The sequence below is a fragment of the Hemitrygon akajei genome, chromosome 17 (genome assembly GCF_048418815.1).
Source record: "Hemitrygon akajei chromosome 17, sHemAka1.3, whole genome shotgun sequence".
Classification (NCBI taxonomy): domain Eukaryota; kingdom Metazoa; phylum Chordata; class Chondrichthyes; order Myliobatiformes; family Dasyatidae; genus Hemitrygon; species Hemitrygon akajei.
In genome coordinates, this window is record NC_133140.1 from 7,968,858 (window position 1) to 7,991,845 (window position 22,988).

General features: G+C 40.2%; 1 protein-coding gene across 3 annotated transcripts in view; it reads right to left on the reverse strand.

Moving 5' to 3' along the window:
• The window catches only part of amfra (autocrine motility factor receptor a), an 87,282-nt gene that overhangs the window by 60,925 nt on the left and 3,369 nt on the right, over positions 1 to 22,988 (reverse strand). The window contains exon 1 of one of the 3 annotated variants that reach the window (XM_073069638.1): positions 4,584 to 5,156. The exons of 1 other annotated variant lie outside the window; for it this stretch is intronic. In XM_073069638.1, the coding sequence (XP_072925739.1) occupies positions 4,584 to 5,147 (564 nt within the window). In that variant the 5' untranslated portion in view covers positions 5,148 to 5,156. Of the gene's footprint in view, positions 1 to 4,583; positions 5,157 to 22,988 lie in introns of those variants that run through there. One more of the 3 variants, XM_073069637.1, reaches the window with a different exon arrangement.

Genomic DNA, 22,988 nt, shown 5'->3' on the forward strand with positions numbered 1-22,988 from the left:
GAAGGTCGGGATGCTAAATTGGAGAAAGGCCAATTTTGATGGTATCAGAAACGATCTGGCAAGTATGGATTGGGACAGGCTGGTTTCTGGCAAAAGTATACATGGTAAGTGGGAGGCCACCAAAAGCAGGAAACTTTGAGAGTACAAAGCTTGTACGTGCTGTTAGGATACTGTAAAAGGCAAAGATAACAAGTGTAGTGAACCTTGACCTTCAAGAGATATTGGTTAAGCGAAAAAGGGAGTTGCATAGCAGGTATAGGCAGATGGGAACTAATGAGGTGCTTATGGAGAAAGAAATCAAGAGGGCTAGAAGAAGGCATGAAGTTGCTCTAGTAGATGAAGTGAAGGAGAATCCTAAGGGATTCTACAGATATGTTAAGAGCAAAAAGATTGGAAGGGATAAGATTGGTCCTCTGGAAGATCAGAATGGTAATCTATTTGCAGAGCCAAAACTAGTCGGTTAGCAAATTAAAATGACCAGTAAAAAAAAAGGCTTTGTTTGGCCCCTATGGCCTGTACACATATACTCCAAGATAGCAGTAATCCAGTTTATATTTAACTCTCTCCAATGTAGATGAGCAATTTTATTATGACTGAATGTAGCACACTTACACTTCTTCCAAACTTATATATAGCTGATTAATAGAGATGGTAAAACAGATCAGGGTAGGTTGCAGCCTTCCAAAATTAATATTGAGCTCTAACTTCAAGTCAGTTGCTTTATGGCCATTTCTGCCGCAGGTTGTCCATCTACAATTTGGCTTAAGATTTTTCTCTCTTTTATCACAGTCTGTACTCATCCTACATTTTCAAGACTTTACTCTATGTCTACATTATCACTCTCCAACTAAGGTCATCGACCATAATATACCTGCATGGCAACCATGTTGCTACAGATATTTCATGTGTCCTGTCTCCAAGTTTCTTTTAAACTTAACATGAACTTATTTTGTCTGTTGGACAAAGTATCTTTGACCTGAAATTGTTAGCCATTTTGCTTTCCAGAAATGCTTTCTGACCTGAAAAGTTTCTCCAGTATCTTGTTAAAGTTGGAACATTCTGCTTATATCCACCTTTCCCAAAATATACTGAGCCGACAGTATCCAGCAAAACATATGAATTATAAATACATGTTGCTTTACATAACCTTCATAAACATCAGAAAAAATCCTCATTGTTCATATAAATTAATAAAGTCAGCAAGCTTGAAATGCTATGCTTTTGAACACCCACCCAGCATTTTTTTCTTATTCCAAACTGAATAAACTATCACAACTAAAGAACAGCTCCAAACTATTTCTGGAATCCAGACTACTTACAAGGACAAAAACATAACAGCACACATACAAAGTTCTTTACCAAAGCACAAGACAAAAGATTTTGGGTGCAAGTCATAAATTTGATGCCAAACTTTATCAATTCACGAAGCAGAAAGCAGCTTCAGTTTAAAATGGTCAACAGTTCAAAGTTTAATTTTTACCCTTCAACTTCCTCACTGTGCTACTGGCATTACAGTACTCAATTTAGAACAGCTACACCCAGGCCATATAAAACCTTGCAACTGAACTGCAATGTACTTTCCTAGAGTAATTTACTAACTTAAGATAGCAATAAGTAAGGAGTCAGGGTGGGGGGGGGGGGGTGCGCACGTGCGCGCGCACACACACACACACACACACAATTAGTTCTATCCTACTTAAAATCATTATGAGGAAATATGTTATCCAGCACAAATATTCAACTTTGGGCAAATACTATCCCTCACAGTCAAATTTCTTCTACTGGCTACTCAAAAAAAAATTGAAGTCCGTACATGCAGAATGTGGCCATTGGACCAAATAGACTCATCTAGGTTGTACCTTGAACCTCTTTTTTTATTTATAGATACACTTTGTTAACCTATGGCACCACTGAGATTTAGGTATCTATATGCTTCTGCTCAGAATCCGCCCCCCCCCCCCCCCCACCACTTGTCATTTTGCATCTCTCAGTGTATTCTCTTCCAAAATGTAACAGCTATTTCTCTGCCTTGAAGTTTTACCTGGACAATTTAGCAATTTGTCCCAAAGCTGCTTAGCCTTCTTTTCACACTATTTCAGAAAAAAAGGTATTCTTCATCCAACCCTCATCCATGGAAATAAAAGATCTTATCATAATATATATATTTAGGCCTTCATGTTCTAGCCTCTAGCACAGTTTTTTTGTTTGGTTATCACTTCCTGCATACAAGTTGTATTTATATCATTTCCTGGGTTAATTTGGATTTTGTTTTCAAGCACACAGTGGAAAGACATCTATCTCCATCCCCTCTTTATTTGCCCTTGAAACAGCAATATCTTTTCACAAGTAAGATTTCATAAAAAAACCCTGAAGAAGCTTCTGTCCCGGGTGATTTTTGAGAAAATGTTTAACTCACTGCATAGTTTTGTATATACGCACTGCAAGGGTAGTAGACTACCCATCCAAAACCATTAGCCATGATGTTTCCTTTTAAGCACCTTCCTCCACATGCAAAACACAAAACTAGGAGAACAAAATAGGAACAAGAGAAACAAAAATGCCCTCAAGCCACTCCATTATTCCAGCTGATCCCAAAAACCAAACTACTTCTTCACTTCCTCTCATCTATTCCTCAAATCCCTGTGTGCTAAGTGCACTTATCTGGGCCTTCAAAATTCCTGAGACATCCACAGGTTGATTTTCTCCATCACTCAGTTATCTATTATTAATTTTGTGCAGGTCTCCATTTCTCCCACAATTTTCCTGAAAGCCATTACAGTTACTACCTTTCAATCCACTGGATGCAGGAAGTGTTGGAAAATCATGAACAATACATCTGAGGTCATGATCCTTATCTTTAAACTCTAATCACAATCAGATTGCAGGGACCAATCATTTACAATGTTGTTAATTTATCCAGTTTTTGCTCCTACTGCAAACTTTAATCCTCATTGTTTTCTGTCACGATATGGAGAGTAAAAATGAAAATACTTGATATTTAGGGTATTCCTCTGTTCTGCATTCTCATTCCTTCTAAATAGAAAAGGACGCAAGTTTACAATTCCTACTATAACAAATGATACTTTCTTTTCTTGCTACTTACATTCATCCTGTTATTCTACCTAATTTTTGATAACCCTTTGATGTATACTAAAACTCCTACAAGTCCCAGGCATCTGGCAATGCTACAAGCCTCTTAAATCCAAATCTATGCTTAATCTCCAGGATAAATTATTTTTCTAAAGGAAATATAATCACCTGTAAGTATACTTTATACTAAAGATACGACTGTCTTTGCACATCTTTCCTAATTATGAACCAATTTCCAAATTTACCCAAACCAACAATTGTATAAACGTAATTAACATTTCATTGGAACAACTGAATGCTTTTTAGAACTACTTCTGGTCAATTACTGATTTACACATTTGCTGACCTTAGCAAAGGAAGAATTAGAATTTGCATACAAAAGGATGGATGGATTAAATGCAAGGATGACTTGCAATTGCTGTCTTCTGATTCTCTACTGAACTGTGTGAGCAAAGGTAACAGTTAAACTCAATTGTGATACTCCAAGTTATATGAACTGCTTTCAACATCTAGGTTAAGATATCCAACAACAGATATCAAAATATTCTCATAACAGCCTTTAAGTAGGAAGGGGAAAAGCAACAACGGTGGCATAGTATGGTTACTTTGTAAGTCTGTGCCAACTTCAAATTCCATCATCTGATACAATGGACACGCGTCTTTGGCACTTACTGCCTATAAAACATAATGCAGTCAGGCTTAAAAAGTTTCAAGAGAAAATAACTCTTCAAATGTTTGCTGAAAGTATCTTTAACAGGTCAAGAGTTTGCAAGCTATATTTGACAGATTCCATCCATACTGAAGTAACCTGAAGGGCATTTCTAGTTGGTAACTCACTGCAATACAGGGTACATCTATTGTCTATTTATAAAAATCCGATCTTTTACATTGTTTTTCTGAGCTGACTATATATCCACTCATTGACAAAATTCTTCAAAGAATTTTTTAAAAACTTTGGACACGTTTCAACTTAACACAACGGAACTTCCTAAACCCGTACACTATAGAATCCAAAGGCAGTGAAAAAGTGATCAGTTTCCAGAACTGAAGTTTGAAACACATAACATTTAGAATGTTGTAATCCAAAGTGCATGATCCATTTCAGCAAATGGTTTGAGGATTCACATACGAATTCTTAAAAAGGAAACAACGCGGTGTTTAAATGGCATGCAAAGTAAAAGTTTTATTTTCAGAATATTAGATTCCTCGCGACAGAAAGGTAGCTCGTTAGGCGAGTATTATATGATTATTGCCAATTTTACTTCTAATTCAACATCGTACTACCACTGGAAAGTTCACTATTAACTCCGATAGTAAACATAAAATCATTTATTTGTTTCAAATTTCACAAATCTGGAAGATTCGGAGAAAAAAGCAACTCCTTGCAATGTTTTGCTCCGTGAAATCGTGAAGGTTGGACAGAAACCCCTCAGTGTTCAGGTTTCCGGAGTCGGGGTGGAGGCGGGCTGATGGGAGGAAACACAAACACTCACCCAAATGCACCAGCCGTCTGACACCAGGTACCAGGCCATCTCCAGGACAAAACCGTGGCCTTCAGCCCACTCCGGTCTGCCCAATGATCCCAGATCGGCTTCACCTAGATCGGCGGGGGTGCCGTGCTGCGCAGCTTGCCCTCCGGTATCACCCTCTTCCGCCACAGGCTGGTCGACACTCATGGCATCAGTAGGGGCGGCAGGGCCGAGGTTGGGGGGCTGGTGACGGGGGACAGAGATCGGGACGGGCACCGGCGGCAGACTGAGGTGGGAGTAGGCGCTGAACAGGCTAGCGGACAGCAGCACGGCGCTAAGAGCAGTGTACGTCCTCAGACTGGGCCAAGGGAAGCGCTCGAGGAAAAGCAACGGCATGTTCGGGCCGAAACTGGTGTCCGGCAACGGAGAACAGTCCACGCCGCCGTTACGATGGCGTACTGTCCCACTGTCTCTTCCGCTCCCGGTTTCTAGCCGCGGCGGTGATTCAGCGACGTCGCCATCAGCCGGAGGATCAGGCGACGGATGTGTTGGAAACGCCCGGAAGTGAAACGTCGGAGCTGTCTTCATAATTCAGAGACCGTGCCGAAGGGGCGAGGTCACGTTGTCATTGACAACAGTCTCCGTTGTCAGTCTATCAGGCTGCAAGTTATTCTTGTACTTAGAAGTATGAACGTTAGTGATTGCATACGATAACCTAGTGTAAGCAACAAGGAAAATGCTGGAGGAACTCAGCGGTCAGGAAGCATCCATGGAGGGAAATAAACAATGGACGCTTCGGGCCGAGACCCTTCATCAGCACTGAACTTTTTTTAAAAAAAAGTTATCGTTGCATTGTCTTGCAGAGCACTCCTGTGAATGAGTATCCTGTGTGCAATTTATTTGTGTGGGCAAGCAGTGTTGCTTGGGTTTCTAGCAACTGCAGATTTTCTCTGGTTCCCGACGAACAAGGAAACTTTGTGATGGACCTGGTTTATAACGCAGGATATTCATATAGGACCTAAGACATGGGAAATAAACATTTGATCCAAGAGTTTGAACCAATAATATTTCCCCTGTCGTTGCTGCCTGACATGCTGAGTCCTTTGCACCGGATCCCTGCAATGGAAATCTCTGCTGTCTCCACTGCGTTGTCACTTTCACCCCTCCCTTTCCTCCCTCACCTAAAGCAACAATTTAATCATCTCTTCTCTCCCTCTTTGATAAATATCTAGCCTCCCTTTAAATCAATCTATACAATTAATTTCAACCACTGCCTTCAATCTAAACATTAGAAAGTTCTTGACAAGAATTTTGGACCCAATAAAGCTTGCAAAATTCCTATCCACATAGTATTTTGAAATAACTATCGAGTTTAGATTTGAAAGTCTCTAAGGTCCTAGTCTCAGCTACACAGCTAGGTCGTTTGTTCCATGTGTCCACAACTCACCATGTAAAGAATTGCTTCCTGATGTTAGTCTAAAATCTCCCTCTAACCAGCCTCCACCCTGTGCCCTATGTCCTCATTGATGGATTAATTTTGAAGCAGCAGCTGGCAACCACCTTACTTATGTCCTTAATGATTTTGAACACTTCTATCATGTCTCTTCTCATTCTACATCTACTTTGACTTTTTACAGTACATTTAATTTTTACAGTCTTTCTTCAAAGTTTATACCCTGCAGACCTGGAATGAGTCTAGTCACCCTTCTCTGGACTCTCTCCAGTGCCCTCACACAATATGGAGACCAAAATGGTACACAGTATTCGAGGTGTGGCCTCACAAGTGTATTATACAGCTTAAGGAGAATGTCTCTAGACTTGAACTCCACTGTGTGCATTATATAGCCCAACATTCTATTAGCCTTCCTAATCACTTCTTTGCATTGTCTAGATGTTGATAGTGATGAGACTTCCAGGATGCCTAAATTCTTCTCGTACAGTGCACTTTTTAAATCAAGACCCCCCCATTGTATATTTATATTTAGTATTTCTACTTCATATATGCAATATTTTACTATTACTTACATTAAATTTCATCTGCCATTTATCTGCCCACATCTGGATTTTGTTTAACACTATGTCAGACAGAGTGGTCAGCAGCACTGGGGCTCCACAGGGGACTGTCCTGTCTCCCTTTCTCTTCACCATCTACACCTCGGACTTCAACTACAACACAGAGTCTTGCCATCTTCAGAAGTTTTCTGATGACTCTGCCATAGTTGGATGCATTAGCAAGGGAGATGAGGCTGAGTACAGGGCTACGGTGGCAAACTTTGACACATGGTGCAAGCAGAATCATCTGCAGCTTAATGTGAAAAAGACTAAGGAGCTGGTGGTGGACCTGAGGAGGGCTAAGGCACCGGTGACCCCTGTTTCCATCCAAGCGGTCTGTGTGGACATAGTGAAGGATTACAAATACCTGGGGATACGAATGGACAATAAACTGGACTGGTCAAAGAACACTGAGGCTGTCTACAAGGAGGGTCAGAGCCGTCTCTATTTCCTGAGGAGACTGAGGTCCTTTAACATCTGCCAGACAATGCTGAGGATGTTCTACGAGGCTGTGGTGGCCAGAGCTATCATGTTTGCTGTTGTGTGCTGGGGCAGTAGGCTGAGGGTAGCAGACACCAACAGAATCAACAAACTCATTCGTAAGGCCAGTGATGTTGTGGGGGTGGAATTGGACTCTCTGACGGTGGTGTCTGAAAAGAGGATGCTGTCCTAGTTGCATGCCATCTTGGACAATGACTCCCATCCACTCCATAATGTACTGGTTAGGCACAGGAGTACATTCAGCCAGAGACTCATTCCACTGAGATGTAACACGGAGCATCATAGGAAGTCATTCCTACCTGTGGCCATCAAACTTTACAACTCCTCCCTTGGACTGTCAGACACCCTGAGCCAATAGGCTGGTCCTGGACTTATTTCCACTTGGCATGATTAACTTATTATTATTTAATTATTTATGATTTTATATTGCTATATTTCTTCACTATTCTTGGTTGGTGTGGCTGTAATGAAATCCAATTTCCCTCGGGATCAATAAAGTATGTCTGTCTGTCTGTTCAGTTCTAACTGTATTGATTCTGCTACCTGAATGTTATCAGCAAGTCGCACGAATTTTGTGTCATAGGCAAACCTTACTAGTTTACTTGTTATGTGCTTATCGAAATCATTAATGTAAATTAAAAACAGCAGCTGCCCCAAAACTGATCCTTGCAGAACCCCACTGTCAACATCTTCTAAGTGTGAAAATAATCCTCTCACCATAACTTGTCATTTTCTGTTTTTGAGCCAATTTTGCACCCATTTGCACACCTTACCCTGAATCCATACCTCCTGGAATTTGATTATTAACCTCTTGTGAGGTACCTTGTCAAAAACCTTCTGAAAATCTAAGTAAATGATATCAATGATGTCATCATAAATTGTAGTTGCCTAAAAAGTTATTGCCTAAAAACATGATTTCCCCTTTCTGAACACATGCTGGCTTTCTGCTAACATGCCTGTTCTTATCAGCTGCTTTTCCATCTCGTTCTGTATTAATACTTCCATTATTTTCCCTACAATATGCGTTAAGCTTACTGATCCATAGTTATCAGGGTCAGTGTGGTCACCCTTCTTACATACTGGGACAATGTTAGCCCTTTTCCAGTCCTTGGGGATTTCTCCAGTTTTCATTGACTTTTGAAAAATACATATTAGGGTTTGTATATACAATCACAGACCTCTTTAGGTACCTTTGGATATATGTTGTCTGGCCCTGAAGATTTATTAACTTTCAGCCTTTTCAATTGAAACAGGACTTCACTTTCTAAGATCTCTAAGTCACTTTAAAACAACCTCATTTTTCTCTACACTTAGTGGTATATTGCTAACATCTTCACAGGTGAATACTTTAGCAATATATGCGTTAAGGGTGTCTGCTATTTCCTTCTGTGCACAATTTATCATTCCACTATTATTCTTATACATTTAACTTCTTCCTTGACTTTTCTTTTACTACTAAAGTATTGAAACAATCTCTTGGAGTCAATCTTAGCATTATCAGCAATATCCTTCTGAACTTGCCTTTTGTCAATCTGAATTTCCCTCTTGACTATAGCTCTCATATTCACATGCTCTACGGTTGACGTAATTACTATTTTTTTCTGTATTCCTTATATAGCTGTCTTTATTCAATAATTTTATGTATATTTTTATTCATCCATGTTGCTGACCTATTGTTTTATTGCTTGTCCTGAACCTTGTGTATGAACATTTCCTGCACTACCTGTATTATCGCTTTAAAATGGCTCCATTGTTCCTCAACTGACTCAACATCAAGCAGATCATTCCAGTTTACCTTCTGAAGTCTCTGCTGCATCTGCACAAACTTTGCCTTTCTGAAATTCAATTTAATGGCTTTGGGTTTTACTGATATACGTTCCCAAAAGTACTTTGGGAAAAGTTTGTGTCTAACAATGATCACTTGTTCCTAAATGCTCAACAACTTCCAAACTCAAAACTCTATCCTGATTGTTACACAATATCAAATCTCAACAGGCCTCTCGTTGTACATTTATATACTGGGTCAAAAAACAATCATTCAATAACTTAATGAATTCACTGAAGTTGTTGGAAGTACCTACAAGTTTTGAACAAGGAAAGAAATGTAATGGGTACATTATTTCATTAAAAATATCCATGCTTTGCAATTTAATTTTAGCTTATGGGTCTTTAAGGTCATGCTTTACACAGTAGTTTTGGGTGTATTCATTAAGATAAACAAATTTAGTCAATGTTGAGCTTGCAAAACCTGATATTCAAACTTGACTATAGTTATAATGCTTAAAGAAGTAGCATCTAACAATGCTAAATAACATTGTCCACTACAAATGACTGGTATAAGTGCAGTCTATAATCCACAGCCAAAGCAGCATCCATCTTTACAAAACTGAATGTAAAGCATCCATATAAGACCAGTTCAATTACACCCATAACTTACAGCAGCCTTAACAGTTTAAAAACGGTCTACTTTTTCAGCAACAACTGAGACTGTGCTTTAGGCAGACAAACTGGTGCAATTAGATAGATAGATAGATAGATACTTTATTCATCCCCATGGGGAAATTCAACTTTTTTTCCAATGTCCCATACACTTGTTGTAGCAAAACTAATTACATACAATACTTAACTCAGTAAAAAATATGATATGCATCTAAATCACTATCTCAAAAAGCATTAATAATAGCTTTTAAAAAGTTCTTAAGTCCTGGCGGTAGAATTGTAAAGCCTAATGGCATTGGGGAGTATTGACCTCTTCATCCTGTCTGAGGAGCATTGCATCGATAGTAACCTGTCGCTGAAACTGCTTCTCTGTCTCTGGATGGTGCTATGTAGAGGATGTTCAGAGTTATCCATAATTGACCGTAGCCTACTCAGCGCCCTTCGCTCAGCTACCGATGTTAAACTCTCCAGTACTTTGCCCACGACAGAGCCCGCCTTCCTTACCAGCTTATTAAGACGTGAGGCGTCCCTCTTCTTAATGCTTCCTCCCCAACACGCCACCACAAAGAAGAGGGCGCTCTCCACAACTGACCTATAGAACATCTTCAGCATCTCACTACAGACATTGAATGACGCCAACCTTCTTAGGAAGTACAGTCGACTCTGTGCCTTCCTGCACAAGGCATCTGTGTTGGCAGTCCAGTCTAGCTTCTCGTCTAACTGTACTCCCAGATACTTGTAGGTCTTAACCTGCTCCACACAATTGTATGGAGACAACAAAGTACACAAAATCCATACTCCAAATAAGGAATGATATTCATTACCCAGTTCACAAATCACCCTAGAAAGCTGAATCTTAACTAAGACGTTCTAAGCCATAATACTACACTAATACTATAATGCTGTAATTCCAAACAAACACATCTCCAAACTCCTAGACCTGGGACTCCACACCTCCCTTTGCAGCTGGATCTTTAACTTCATGACCACAAACCACAATCAAAAGACAGCAATACCTCCACTCCAATTATCCTCCATATTTTTGCTCCGCAGGGTTGTGTCCTCAGCCTCCTTACTCTACCCCCTATATGTTCACGGCTGTGTGGCCAGATTCTGCTCTATCTCCATCTATGTTTACAGTTGATACTACATTAGCGGACCATACCTCAAGTAACAATGAGATTGACAGCCTGGTGGCATAGTTCCATGACATTTCCCTCAGCATCAGCAAAATAAAAGAGCTTGGTATTTTGTCCATAACAACAGACTTGTCTGCAGGACAGTGGGGCAGCGCACCTATTCCCGTTTATACTATCGGTGCCTAGGTCAAGACGGTTGAAAGCTTCAAGATATTACGACTGAACATCACTACTAATCTGCCCTGGTCCAACCAAGTTGGCGCCACAGTCAAGAAAGCTCACCAACACCTCTACTTCTTCAGGAGGCTAAAGAAGTTTTGTACGTTCTCTTTGACCCTCTCCTATTTTCTTTGATGCATCATAGAAAGCATCTGATATAGTTGCAGCATGGTTTGATATAGTAGCTGCTCTGCCTGTGATCACAAGAGACTGCAGAGAGTTCTGGACAAAGCTTAGCATGTCATGGAAACCAGCCTCCCCAGCATGGACTCTGTCTACACTTCTTGCTGCCTTGGTGAAGCAGGTAGCATAATCAAAGATCCCACCCACATCAAACATTCTCTCTTCTCCCTCCCCCCTCTCCATCGGGCAGAAGACACAAAAGCCTTTAAAGCACTACCGCCAGGCTCTGGGACAGCATCTATTATGCTATTGTGAGGCTATTGGCAGTCCTTAATATGATAAGGTTGACTCTTGAACTCACAGTCTACCTCATTATGACTGTGTTTTATTGTGTACCTGCACTGCACTTTCTCTGTAACTGTAACACTTAATTCTAATTCTGTTATCGTTTTATCTTGTACTATATCAATGCACTGCTGTCATGGATTGATCTGCATGAATGCTATCCAATACAAGATTTTCACTGTACTTCACTGCATGCAGCAATAATAAACCACTTCATTAATAAATTTACCAGTTTAAAATCCAACAAGCATAATCGCTTGTATAATCATGCTGATAACATCTAGCAAGGAGTGGATCATCTTTTGTGTAACAAAACTAACCTGCCAAGTTACTGTGTTGATCAAAATAACATCTAATAATGTGAAATAAAAACAAAGTACAATTATCTTTTTGCAGTGAGTAGTAGTATACTTTGATATGAAGGTTGAAGTCAACAACCTACAATTAGTGAAGGAAAACATAGAAGTCATTAATGATCCAAAGCCTGAAAAGGCAGGCAAGCTCATAGGGGTGGTGCAGTTAGGACATGGTATAGGTGTAGTGCTATCGCACAGAATAGATGAAGGACAAAGAGGCCAGGTTTAACTAGAAATGGAACTGAAACCATTCCACATTTTGTGCAGAGGGCTGTCATGTGGGCAGGAGTGTGTATAGTATGTTAATACCTAATGGTTTAAAAGGAAAGATTTGGACCAACCTTTATACTGAACAAATAGGAATAATCAGTAATAAAGGGATCAGAAGTAGTTTTGTTTACCTGGCTGTATTTGGATAGCGACCTTGAACCACTGGTAAGCAAGTACAGCATTTGCCAAGGATGCAGGAACAGGTGATTAAAAGCACATGGTCAGGGTTTCCATGACCTCATCAGAAGGTACACGTATACTTTTTTTAAACAAACAACAACTTCATTATACCAATGGATTGTTATTTAGATTTAGATTTAACTTTATTGTCATTGTACCGAGTACAGATACAAAGCCAATGAAATGCAATTAGCATCTAACCAGAAAATAACTGAGAGTAAAAAGTAAGTGCTACAGCACACAAACATAAAAGTACTAAAACAGTAGAATATGGGTGCAATACTGTTTAGCGCTGTGATGTGAGGTTCAGCAGGGTCACAGCCTCAGGGAAGAAGCTCTTCCTGAGCCTGCTGGTGCAGGAGCGGAGGCTCCTGTAGTGCCTACCGGAAGGGAGGAGAGTAAAAGGTCCATGGTTAGGGTGAGATGCATCCTTGATAATGCTTTTTGCCCTGCCCAGGCAGCGTTTATGGTAGATGTTCTCAATGGTGGACAATTGTGTGCCAATAATCCACGGGGCAGTTTTCACCATAGACTGAAATGAAAACATGAGCATCAACTCAACTTTTCATGAATTTTCCTATGGCAGCTTTCAGTTCAGTAACACCTATTTATTCTATCAGACTCCCTACCATTTGATTCTCCTGTTCCTGATAGTTCAAATGAAGTTTGGCTATAACCTGCATTACATTAGAGATAATGGCAGCTGTTTGAAAGCATATGTTGTTTAGGCAGAAGAAGTCTGTAGAGTCAAACAGTAATATAGCATGGAAACAGGCCATTCAGCCCAACTGGTCCATGGCGACCACAACATCCTCCCTGCTAGTCCCTTTTGCCCGTGTTTGGCTCATAGCCGTCCAACCTCTTCCCCTCTATGTGTCTATCTAAATGCTTCTTACTTATTGCAATTGCACCCATCTCAATCACTTTTGCTGGCATCTTATTGTAGGTACTCATTACCCTCTGTACAAAGAAAGTACCTCTCAGGTCTCTTTAAAATCTCTCCTCTCTTATCTTGTATCTGTGGCCTCTAGTTTTGGACTCCCTAATTCCGGGGAAGAGACTGTGATTGTTCCCTTATCTATACCTCTTGTGATTTTATAAACTTCTATGAGGTCACCTCTCACACTCTTGTGCTCTAAAGAATAAAGACCATAAAATTATTTTCTCATGAGTGTATGGACCAGCAGTACTGATGGGAACTGCTCCATAACTATAGCTCTGGGATTACCGTCTGAGGTCAGCCCAAGGTTTATTTTATTCTGTCCTCAATAGCCTCTCTACACAAGAGATGCTGAATACTACAGTGAAGGTGAAAGAAAGGTTGAATATGGTCTGCTTTAAGTGGGGAATGTGACAGCAAACTTCAAACATACACTGAGATAAAGATTTTAACCTGAGCAAAGGCCAATTATTACTAGACTGAGAAGTGATAATGCATGAGAGGAATGAAAAATGCTCCTTGATATCTATATATGACTAGAAGGCAATTAGTTACTTATTGAGTTGATTTGTATTCCATATTAAGTTGGAGGTTATAGCTAAGCTGGGAGGAGCATGTGCATTTAATATTTTGGTAATATTTGAATATTATTGTAAATATATTGTTTGCTTTTTGTTGCTTAGGACATGTTTGTGTTTTGACCTTGCGAGTCTGTGTTTGCATCTCTGCTCCCAGACTGCTGTTGTGCTGCTTGACTTTTTGTGTGCCTGCTGCCTTTTATGCATTGGCAGTTGGTGGTGGCTGGTGCACTTGGATTCGTGGGCTGGAGTGTGGAGGGACTGGGCCGCCCTGTTGAAGGGAGGAGGGTGTGTTCACGTGTCGAACGGCTTGGGGCTGGCATTGCTTTCCTTTGGGAGGCTTGTATTCATTGTTTTGGTGGCTCCCGGCTTCTTTCGGGGTGGGCGGGTTAGCGTTTTCGTTCATCCTTTGCCGCTAGGGCTGGGGGGTGGGGTCTCCATTCTTGTTGACTCGGGTGTTCCTTTTGGGCTCCATGGTGGAATGTCTGATACAGATGGCCGTTTTGTTGTTGTTTCTGGTGGACTATATAACACTGGGGTTGCGCTGGCGGACCTGTGTGCCCCCAGCTTTGATGATGTTGACTTTTTTGGGCGGTTTTTTTCCTCACTGCCAGACTTGAACTCGTGCTCTCTTGTATTGGGTGGTGGTTTCGGCTGTTGGTTGGATCCTGGACTGGGCCGGTCGTCCTCTGTTGCCGGATCACCTGCTGGATCTGCCTTAGCTATTCAATCGGTTCTTGGTTTGGATCTGGAGTTCCGTGGGGTCTGGGGACCTTTTGTCGGGTACTTTCGTGGCCTTCCTCTTGACTGGGTTTTTTTTTCTTTTTTTTTTCTTCTTCTTTTCGGTCCCTTGCTTTCAGCTCCCTTTTTTTTTCTGGTGGTGGGCATTGTTGTCCTCTGTTGCTGGGCGTGTTCGCAGTCTGGGAGTTTGACTGACCGGACTTGTGCTCTTTGTGCTGTGTGGTGGTTGGTCTGGAGTTGTTGTTGTTTTTTTCTTGTGTTGTGGGGCTTGGGGAGGACGCTGGGCTCGCTTGTCTTTAATTTGGGTGCTTTTTTGTTAAATTTTCTTCCTTTGTAGCATATTGTTGTTGTATGCTTGATGTTGCACTGTATTGATTGATGCTCCTCATTGGGATTTGGGGTTTTTAATTTTGTAAAATGTTTTGAAAAACTAATAAAAAAATTAAAAAAAAATAAAAATATATTGTTTGATTAAACACACTTTGTTGTTTACATAATGCACTGCGGGGTATATATAAAACTACATGAATGGCCTACGCCATCACACCACCACATCATATGTGTGCACCTTGCTTAAAGTAAAAGACAAAGTAGGCACGCATTTTCTCCCAACTCTGTTTTTCTTTCAATTAGTTTTATGTTTTAGAGTTACAAAACATACCATTCTTTTTAAACACGCCATACTTTTTATATTGCAAAAGAATCATGTCCTTCAGAATTGACTGATGCAAACATTGCCATTTGTGTTTGTTCCTTCGCTGTCATGGTTATTAAATTTTAGGGCCATACACCATAACACAGTTAGTCCCGTTGCATCAATTTTCCTAGAAAGGTTGTTTTGATGGGGCACTGTTCCCAGCTTATCAACACATTGAAAAGTTCTTACTCTACTGGAGCTCTTCATATGGTCAGACTGTTGAAAAAACATGTAACATAAATCATGCAAATATTCATTTGTGAGTGGAACAAGCACTTCCTTACAGCTTCTTCTAGCAGAATGTTCCATTTCAACAAACATGATCAGCCATAGCATATTGGGCAAAATTTTCACATATTCCTGAAGGGATTGCCTTCAGGAGTCCTCCGACATATGACTGATGTCTTGACCCTTCAGGCTTTTGGTCATTTTAAAATGCTTTTTCTATTCTTACTCAGACAGAACCTCATGTGTTGACTTTAGATACTTCTGTTGTCTCACCCTTTGCTAGATATGATGAACAGCTAATGATGATATATCAGTCTGTGACCAGCACATTTAACACATCATATCCAGGGGTTTAGCACAGCTATAATTTGCCCAGTCTGATGACTTCTGTCATCATAGGTAATTCTAATATTTTATATATCTCCCCCTATCTCTTTCCTTTCTTTTAATCCCCATAGCATATATGGAGTGTCTTCCATAAGATAACTCATGTTTGTCAACAGAAGGAACTTTTCCTCTTCTATTTTTCAGCTACAGCATGTGTTTTTAAAAAAAAAACTGCTACCAACAGTACTTTAAGGATTAAAGATTTGAATGTGCACATATTTGTCCTATGTAAGTTGAAACTAAAAACATACAGTGAAACACTTTTTTTGCAATGAGATTGTGCTGAGGGCAGCCTGCAAGTGTCACTGGGCTTCTGGCACCAATGTAGCATGCTCACAACTCAATAACACTAACCCATATGTCTTTGGAATGTGGGAGGAAACCGATGCACATGGAAGGAACCCACAAAATCACTTGGTTAACTTCATACCTAAAGGAGTTCACCCCAAATGATTGGCACTTTGACTCCACAGTTCATTGGTCACTTCAAAAGTTTTTCCAACTTTTGCTGAGACATTCTTGAGGCAGCATGCTGGTGCAGCAGTTAGAGCTGCTGCTTCACTTGGGGGGAGTTGCTGTAGGGCAAAGGTTAAAGACAATGTCTAGGTGTGTAGCTAAACCCAGACAAGGGAGACCTTTGAAGCCAACTTTAATTGTTTGATATTGTAAGTGCTTTTGGCAATATTGTAAAACACACCCATTTCTAAAAACATTCACACACGTGTTCTACATAGTCATTATCACATTGCCTTCAATCTGACACTTTTAGATAGATAGATAGATAGATAGATAGATACTTTATTCATCCCCATGGGGAAATTCAACTTTTTTTCCAATGTCCCATACACTTGTTGTAGCAAAACTAATTACATACAATACTTAACTCAGTAAAAAAATATGATATGCATCTAAATCACTATCTCAAAAAGCATTAATAATAGCTTTTAAAAAGTTCTTAAGTCCTGGCGGTTGAATTGTAAAGCCTAATGGCATTGGGGAGTATTGACCTCTTCATCCTGTCTGAGGAGCATTGCATCGATAGTAACCTGTCGCTGAAACTGCTTCTCTGTCTCTGGATGGTGCTATGTAGAGGATGTTCAGAGTTATCCATAATTGACCGTAGCCTACTCAGCGCCCTTCGCTCAGCTACCGATGTTAAACTCTCCAGTACTTTGCCCACGACAGAGCCCGCCTTCCTTACCAGCTTATTAAGACATGAGGCGTCCCTCTTCTTAATGCTTCCTCCCCAACACGCCACCACAAAGAAGAGGGCGCTCTCCACAACTGACCTATAGAACATCTTCAGCATCTCACTACATATACGAATCTGATACAGATACAGATACGAATCTACGGTGTGAGGGAAACATTTTCTGAAGAGTTCCTATCAGATCAGTTCAAGGTATGTTCAAATCATCATTACACTCATCTCCTCTGCACCCCTCCACCATTTTCTGTAGTGCTATTGGGGACTGCCGCCTATGGCAGGAAACCAGCTGCCATCAACCTCACCAAGTACATACAGGGGTACAGCATGTAGTTCACCCTCAGACTCTGGTTCTAATTGTTTCTTTTCAAGTACTGAGGTAAACACTGTTATCCTTAGTCTGCTCTTTGCCAGTCTCTCCTCCCTTTTTAATTAAGCAGATGGATATCCATATTATGAGTGAAAGCAAGTTGCAGTATTGTATAGCACTGATAGAAGCTATTAAAGGATTCCATCAATAGATACTTGAAGCCCAGGAGATTAAGCTGGCTGCAGAGTATGACACCTACGAGCTGGGAGATTGGGTACTGGTGAGAACCTAGCAATGAACGAATTGCTTGGAACCCCACTGGGAAGGTCCATTCCGAGTGTTGCTAACCACATATATCTGAGTATAACAGGTGTTATGTGGGAAGCTGTAAATGAAGCTCTGATGGGTGGGGTATCTGTATTTCAGTCTCCTTGTGAAGATACATAATGGGCATAAGAATATTGCAGTGGAATGTGAGAAGCCTGATTTCTAATGGTCAAGACTTTAAGAAGTTTATTTCTGAGGTATCAAATCCACCTGATATTATATGTATTCAGGAAACCTGGTTGTTACCACATTTAAATTTTTCCTTGCAGGATTATATAGTAAGTAGGTGTGATAGATTAGTTGATAGAGGCGGTGGTTGTAAATTTTGTAAGGGATTGGACATAGAGTTGTGGATGTAAATATGAGGCACTTGTAGCAGAAGTATTTGATTCAACAAGAAGGGGCATTAAGGTGGTAAATTTTTACAACATTTGTGGAAAGCTCTCAATAGATTTTTGGAAAGCTCACTAAAGGTCATATGGTGGGGGATTTTAATGCACATAGTTCTCTGTGGAGTTATCACAGAATGATGGTAATGGTTTGATTGTGGAAGAAGATTTAGATATTTCACATCTTGTGTGTCTTAATGATGGGAAGGACATGAGATTTAATGTTCATAACAGTTCTGAAGCTGCTAGAGATTTTAGTTTTGAACATTCTGGCTGATGGGATGTCATGGGAGATGAAACATTGGTAAGTGATCATGTTCCTATATTTATAACCTTGGGTTTGGATCTATATAGGGGACAGAAGGCCACTCGTAGGAGATGGAATTTTGGTAAAGCAAATTGGGAGATGTTTAAGGTTTTGTGTGATGAACGTCTGTCAGGGCTGAATGTTGAGGATGATGTGGATTTCTGCAATGAAAGGTTATGTCGCATTACTCATCAAACTGCGGTGGAAGTGATTCCTATTAAAAAGGGCATTAATAGGAGAAAGGCTGTACCATGGCAGACTGAGGAGGGTGCAGAGGCAATTAGGGAGAGAAATAAGGCATTTAGGAAAGTCTTCGAGTGAGCTTTTTAAGTATAAAAGGATACAGGTCGTTGTGAGGAAAGTAGTGAAGGCTGTGAAGAAGTTTTATTGAAGGTCATATTGTGATAGTATTGGAAGGGATATTAAACTTGGAGATGTTTGAGGAATGATTAAAAAAATAGGGTGGATTCATAGGGTTAATAACATTCTAGTATTGATTAAAGAAGATAATATGATTGTTATTGAAACGGAGAAAGTTGAGTTACTGGTTTGGTCATTTTCTGCAATTCATAATCAGGGTAATTTAAGTGAAGAGATTAACCACTGTAGGGATAAGGCTCTAAGTGAATACCCCAAACCAGCTGTAGCAATGATAGCATGAGTGATGTAGAGTTTTGTGTGAATTTAAGAAAGCTATTAATAGTACAGGTCAGATGGCTCCAGGAAAGGAAGATGTATGTTATTATGTTTAAACATATGGTTGACAACTCTCTTAAGATAAAATTTCTGAATCATATTTGGAATTTAGGCCATTTTCCCTCCTCATGGAAAATGGCAGTAGTAGTGCCTATTCTAAAACCTGGAAAATCCCTGTCGGATCCTTCTAGTTATAGATCAATATCATTAACGTTCCATTTACACAAATGGAATGTAAAGTAATAGAGCAGTTGAATTATATTTTGGAAAGAAAGAGGTGATATAGTGTTTTATCAGAGCAGATTTCAGAGGGTAGAATGATATTGGATTCAGATTTCTGTTTGGAAGATGATATTAGGAAAGCCCAGGTAAATAAAGAAGTTGTAATAGCAGCATTTTTTGACTTAGAAAAAGCATATGATATGTTATAGAGGGAGGGTCATTTGATTAAATTATGGAAATTAGGAGCATGAGGAAGGCTATAATTTTTTTCAGTGTTTTTTATTTGAACGGTCTAAACAGGTAAGGATAGGAATGGTATATTTGGGTTTCTATGAGATAGAGAATGGGACTCCACAAGGCAGTATTTGTAACCCTTTATTGATTAATATTATGATTAATGATACTTTCTCTAAGATAGATACAGGGGTGAGTAAATTACATTTTACAGATGATTGAGCTTGAAGGATCAAAGGGAAAATTTTCAATTTAATTTTATATAGGATGCAATTAGCAATTAATAAGGTCGGACAGTGGGCATATAGATGGGGTTTTAAGCTTTCAGTTGCTAAAACACAAGTTACATGTTTTACAAAATGAATCAATAGACATGCGCTTAATTTGAAATTACAAAGTCAAACTCTTGAAGTATCAGTGGTTAGCTTTCATGGCATATGGCTGGATAATAAGCTGACATGGAAGCACCATATCAGTAAGATAATTGACAAATTAAAGGGGTATTAAATAACCTTAGATGTCTATGTGGGTATTCTTAGGGAGCTACATGAAAATCTCTGTTGACCACATATTTATTTGTTTAATTAGATTGGTACTTGATTATGGCTGTGAGGCTTATGGATCAGCTTCATCTTCAAGTTTAAAATGTTTGATGTGATACAAGCTTAGGCTTTAAGACTACGCTGTGGTGCAGTAAGGTCGTCTCCTGTTTCAGCTTTACTGGTTGAAATGAGACTATTACCCTTATAGTTGTGGAGGATGAAGCTGGGTTAAGTTACTGGGTTAACTTGAGGGGGCAGAGGAATGATCACCTTGTTAAAAGTGTTTTGGAAGACTGTTGTGAACATCACAAGAAGAGTGTTTTTAGTTTTGGGTGGCTGGGTTCTCGTCACGCTAGGAATATGTAATTTTGTGGATTATGTAATTTGTCCCACTGGTGCTTTTTTGGTAACCCCACCGTGGTTTTTTCCAATGACTTCAGCTGATTTTAGGTTGCTTGATTTAATGAAATCCAAGGATCCTGATATACCTAAGGGTCTGTTGGTTCATCAGTATGCTAAGGAAAATTATTATGATATGTTAACCATTTTTACTGATGGATCAAAAAATAATCTAACAGGGAATGAAAGAGTGGCTGTTTTTGTACCTGAATTACAGGTAACAATAATGAAACGTCTTACTATTTATCAGTGTATACTGCAGAAGTGGTAGCTATATTTTTGGGATTACAGTGGGTGGAGGAAATCTGTCCTTGCAAAATTATGATTTGTTCAGATTCTATTCCTGTTTTGACTAGTCTTAAAGCAGGTCATTCTAGCAATAGGTCAGATTTATTGCTGGAAGCTCTTCATACTTTATTTCACATTCAAAGTATGGTCTACATGCCTGCTTCTTATGGGTCCTGGCACATGGAGGTGTTGAGGGGAATGAGCAGGTTGATTGATCAACCAGAAAAGCTGTTAAAAGTTCATCTGTGGATATAGACCTTCCACTTAGCAAATCAGAAGCTAAGGGGTTGGTGGGGCTAAGAATTGGGAGATTATGGCAATACCTGTGGGATAATGGGCATAAAGGGAGACACCTTTACAGAATACATAAAACTGTTGGATTGATAGGAGAAGAGGATAAGACAAGAAGCGAAGGAATTATATTGACTTGACTTAGAATTGGGCATACTATGCTTAATTATTCTTTACATCTTGTTGGAAAACATCACTCTGGGTTGAAACAGCTGAACACATTTTTTTACAATGTGAAGCATACAAGGTTGAAAGAAAGCAAATGCAGGCTGCACTACTAGATTTGGGGATTGACAGTTTTAATTTATAAACTTTACTAAGTTATGGAAGTGACTTTAATTAAATTCACAATATTTTCTTTTGTTATTTAAAATCCAGAGGGCTTTCTGGGGTAATTTAGTTTTCATTTGATAAAGAACTAGAAGGGGGTTTATTTCCCAACTCTCTACACCACACTCCAGTCCAGTTGGTGGCGGTAATGTACTTTCAAGTTGGACTACCAATCGCCATTAAAAGTCAGAAGAAGCCACTGTGATTGAACACTCCACTATCTTACTTCTCAACTCATCAAATATGATGGCAGAATATAGTATAAATGGTAAGACACTTGGCAGTGCAGAGGATCAGAGGTATCTTGGGGTCTGAGTCCATAGGACGCTCAAAGCAGCTGCGCAGGTTGACTCTGTGGTTATGAAGGCATACAGTGTATTGGCCTTCATCAATCGTGGGATTGAATTTAGGAGCCGAGAGGTAATGTTGCAGCTCTACAGGACCCTGGTCAGACCCCACTTGGAGTACTGTGCTCAGTTCTGGTCACCTCACTACAGGAAGAATGTGGAAGCTATAGAAAGGGTGCAGAGGAGATTTACAAGGATGTTGCCTGCATTGGGGAGCATGCCTTATGAGAATAGGTTGAGTGAACTTGGCCTTTTCTCCTTGGAGTGACAGAAGATGAGAGGTGACCTGACAGAGGTGTATAAGATGATGAGTGGCATTGATCGTGTGGATAGTCAGAGGCTTTTTTCCAGGGCTGAAATGGCTGCCACAAGAAGGCACATGTTTAAGGTGCTTGGAAGTAGGTACAGAGATGTCAGGGGTAAGTTTTTTATGCAGAGAGTGGTGAGTGCGTGGAATGGGCTTCCGGCGGTGGTGGTGGAGGCGGAAATGTTAGGATCTTTAAGAGACTCCCGGATAGCTACATGGAACTCAGAAAAATAGAGGGCTATGGGTAAAGCTTAGGTAGTTCTAAGGTAGGGACATGTTTGGCACAGCTTAGTTGGCCGAAGGGCCTGTATTACACTGTATGTTTTCGATGATTCTATCTTATTAAAGTCAGACAGATTCAAGTTCAAGTTTAATGAATATCCATGAACAAAGCCAAACAAAACAGTGTTATTTCGGGGCCAAGTTGCAAAACACAGTACCAACAACATACACAGACAAGGCACAAAGAAGATAGCAGTAAAATACAGTCACACAAAAAATGTGTAGTCCGAGTCCCTGAACCCATGAATATTGCAGCAGTCTGCTGACTGAACACTGGGGGTAGTATCGTCTCCAGCATGGATGCCACTCCACACCACCTCTGGCACTCAGATGGAGCACCTGACTCCAACACTTCCCCCTGAGCAGCTGCAAACAAGTGACACTGCAGCTTGAAGTCCAGCCCTTGCCACGCAGCTCCCCCGCCACCCACCATAAATCAATGAATAGGACTTGCGGCATTCTACACTGCCAATGACCGACAGGGTCTTACAATCACAGAAAAGCGACGCAGATGATGACTCGCTGTTAAACTGGACATCTCCTTCATGCACCGACTCTTCTGACACCTCTCTAATGCAGGCAGCAGCATGATCCGCACTAAGCCCATCTCCTTCAGTTTGTCTGCCAATGAGCAACTCACTGATGGGGTAGACCTACAGTTCTTAAAAATGGCAACAGGGTCTTCTGATCATAAAACATATGCTTAAAAAGGACAATCTCACCTTAGGTTGACCCCATAGAAGCTGCTGCAATCGA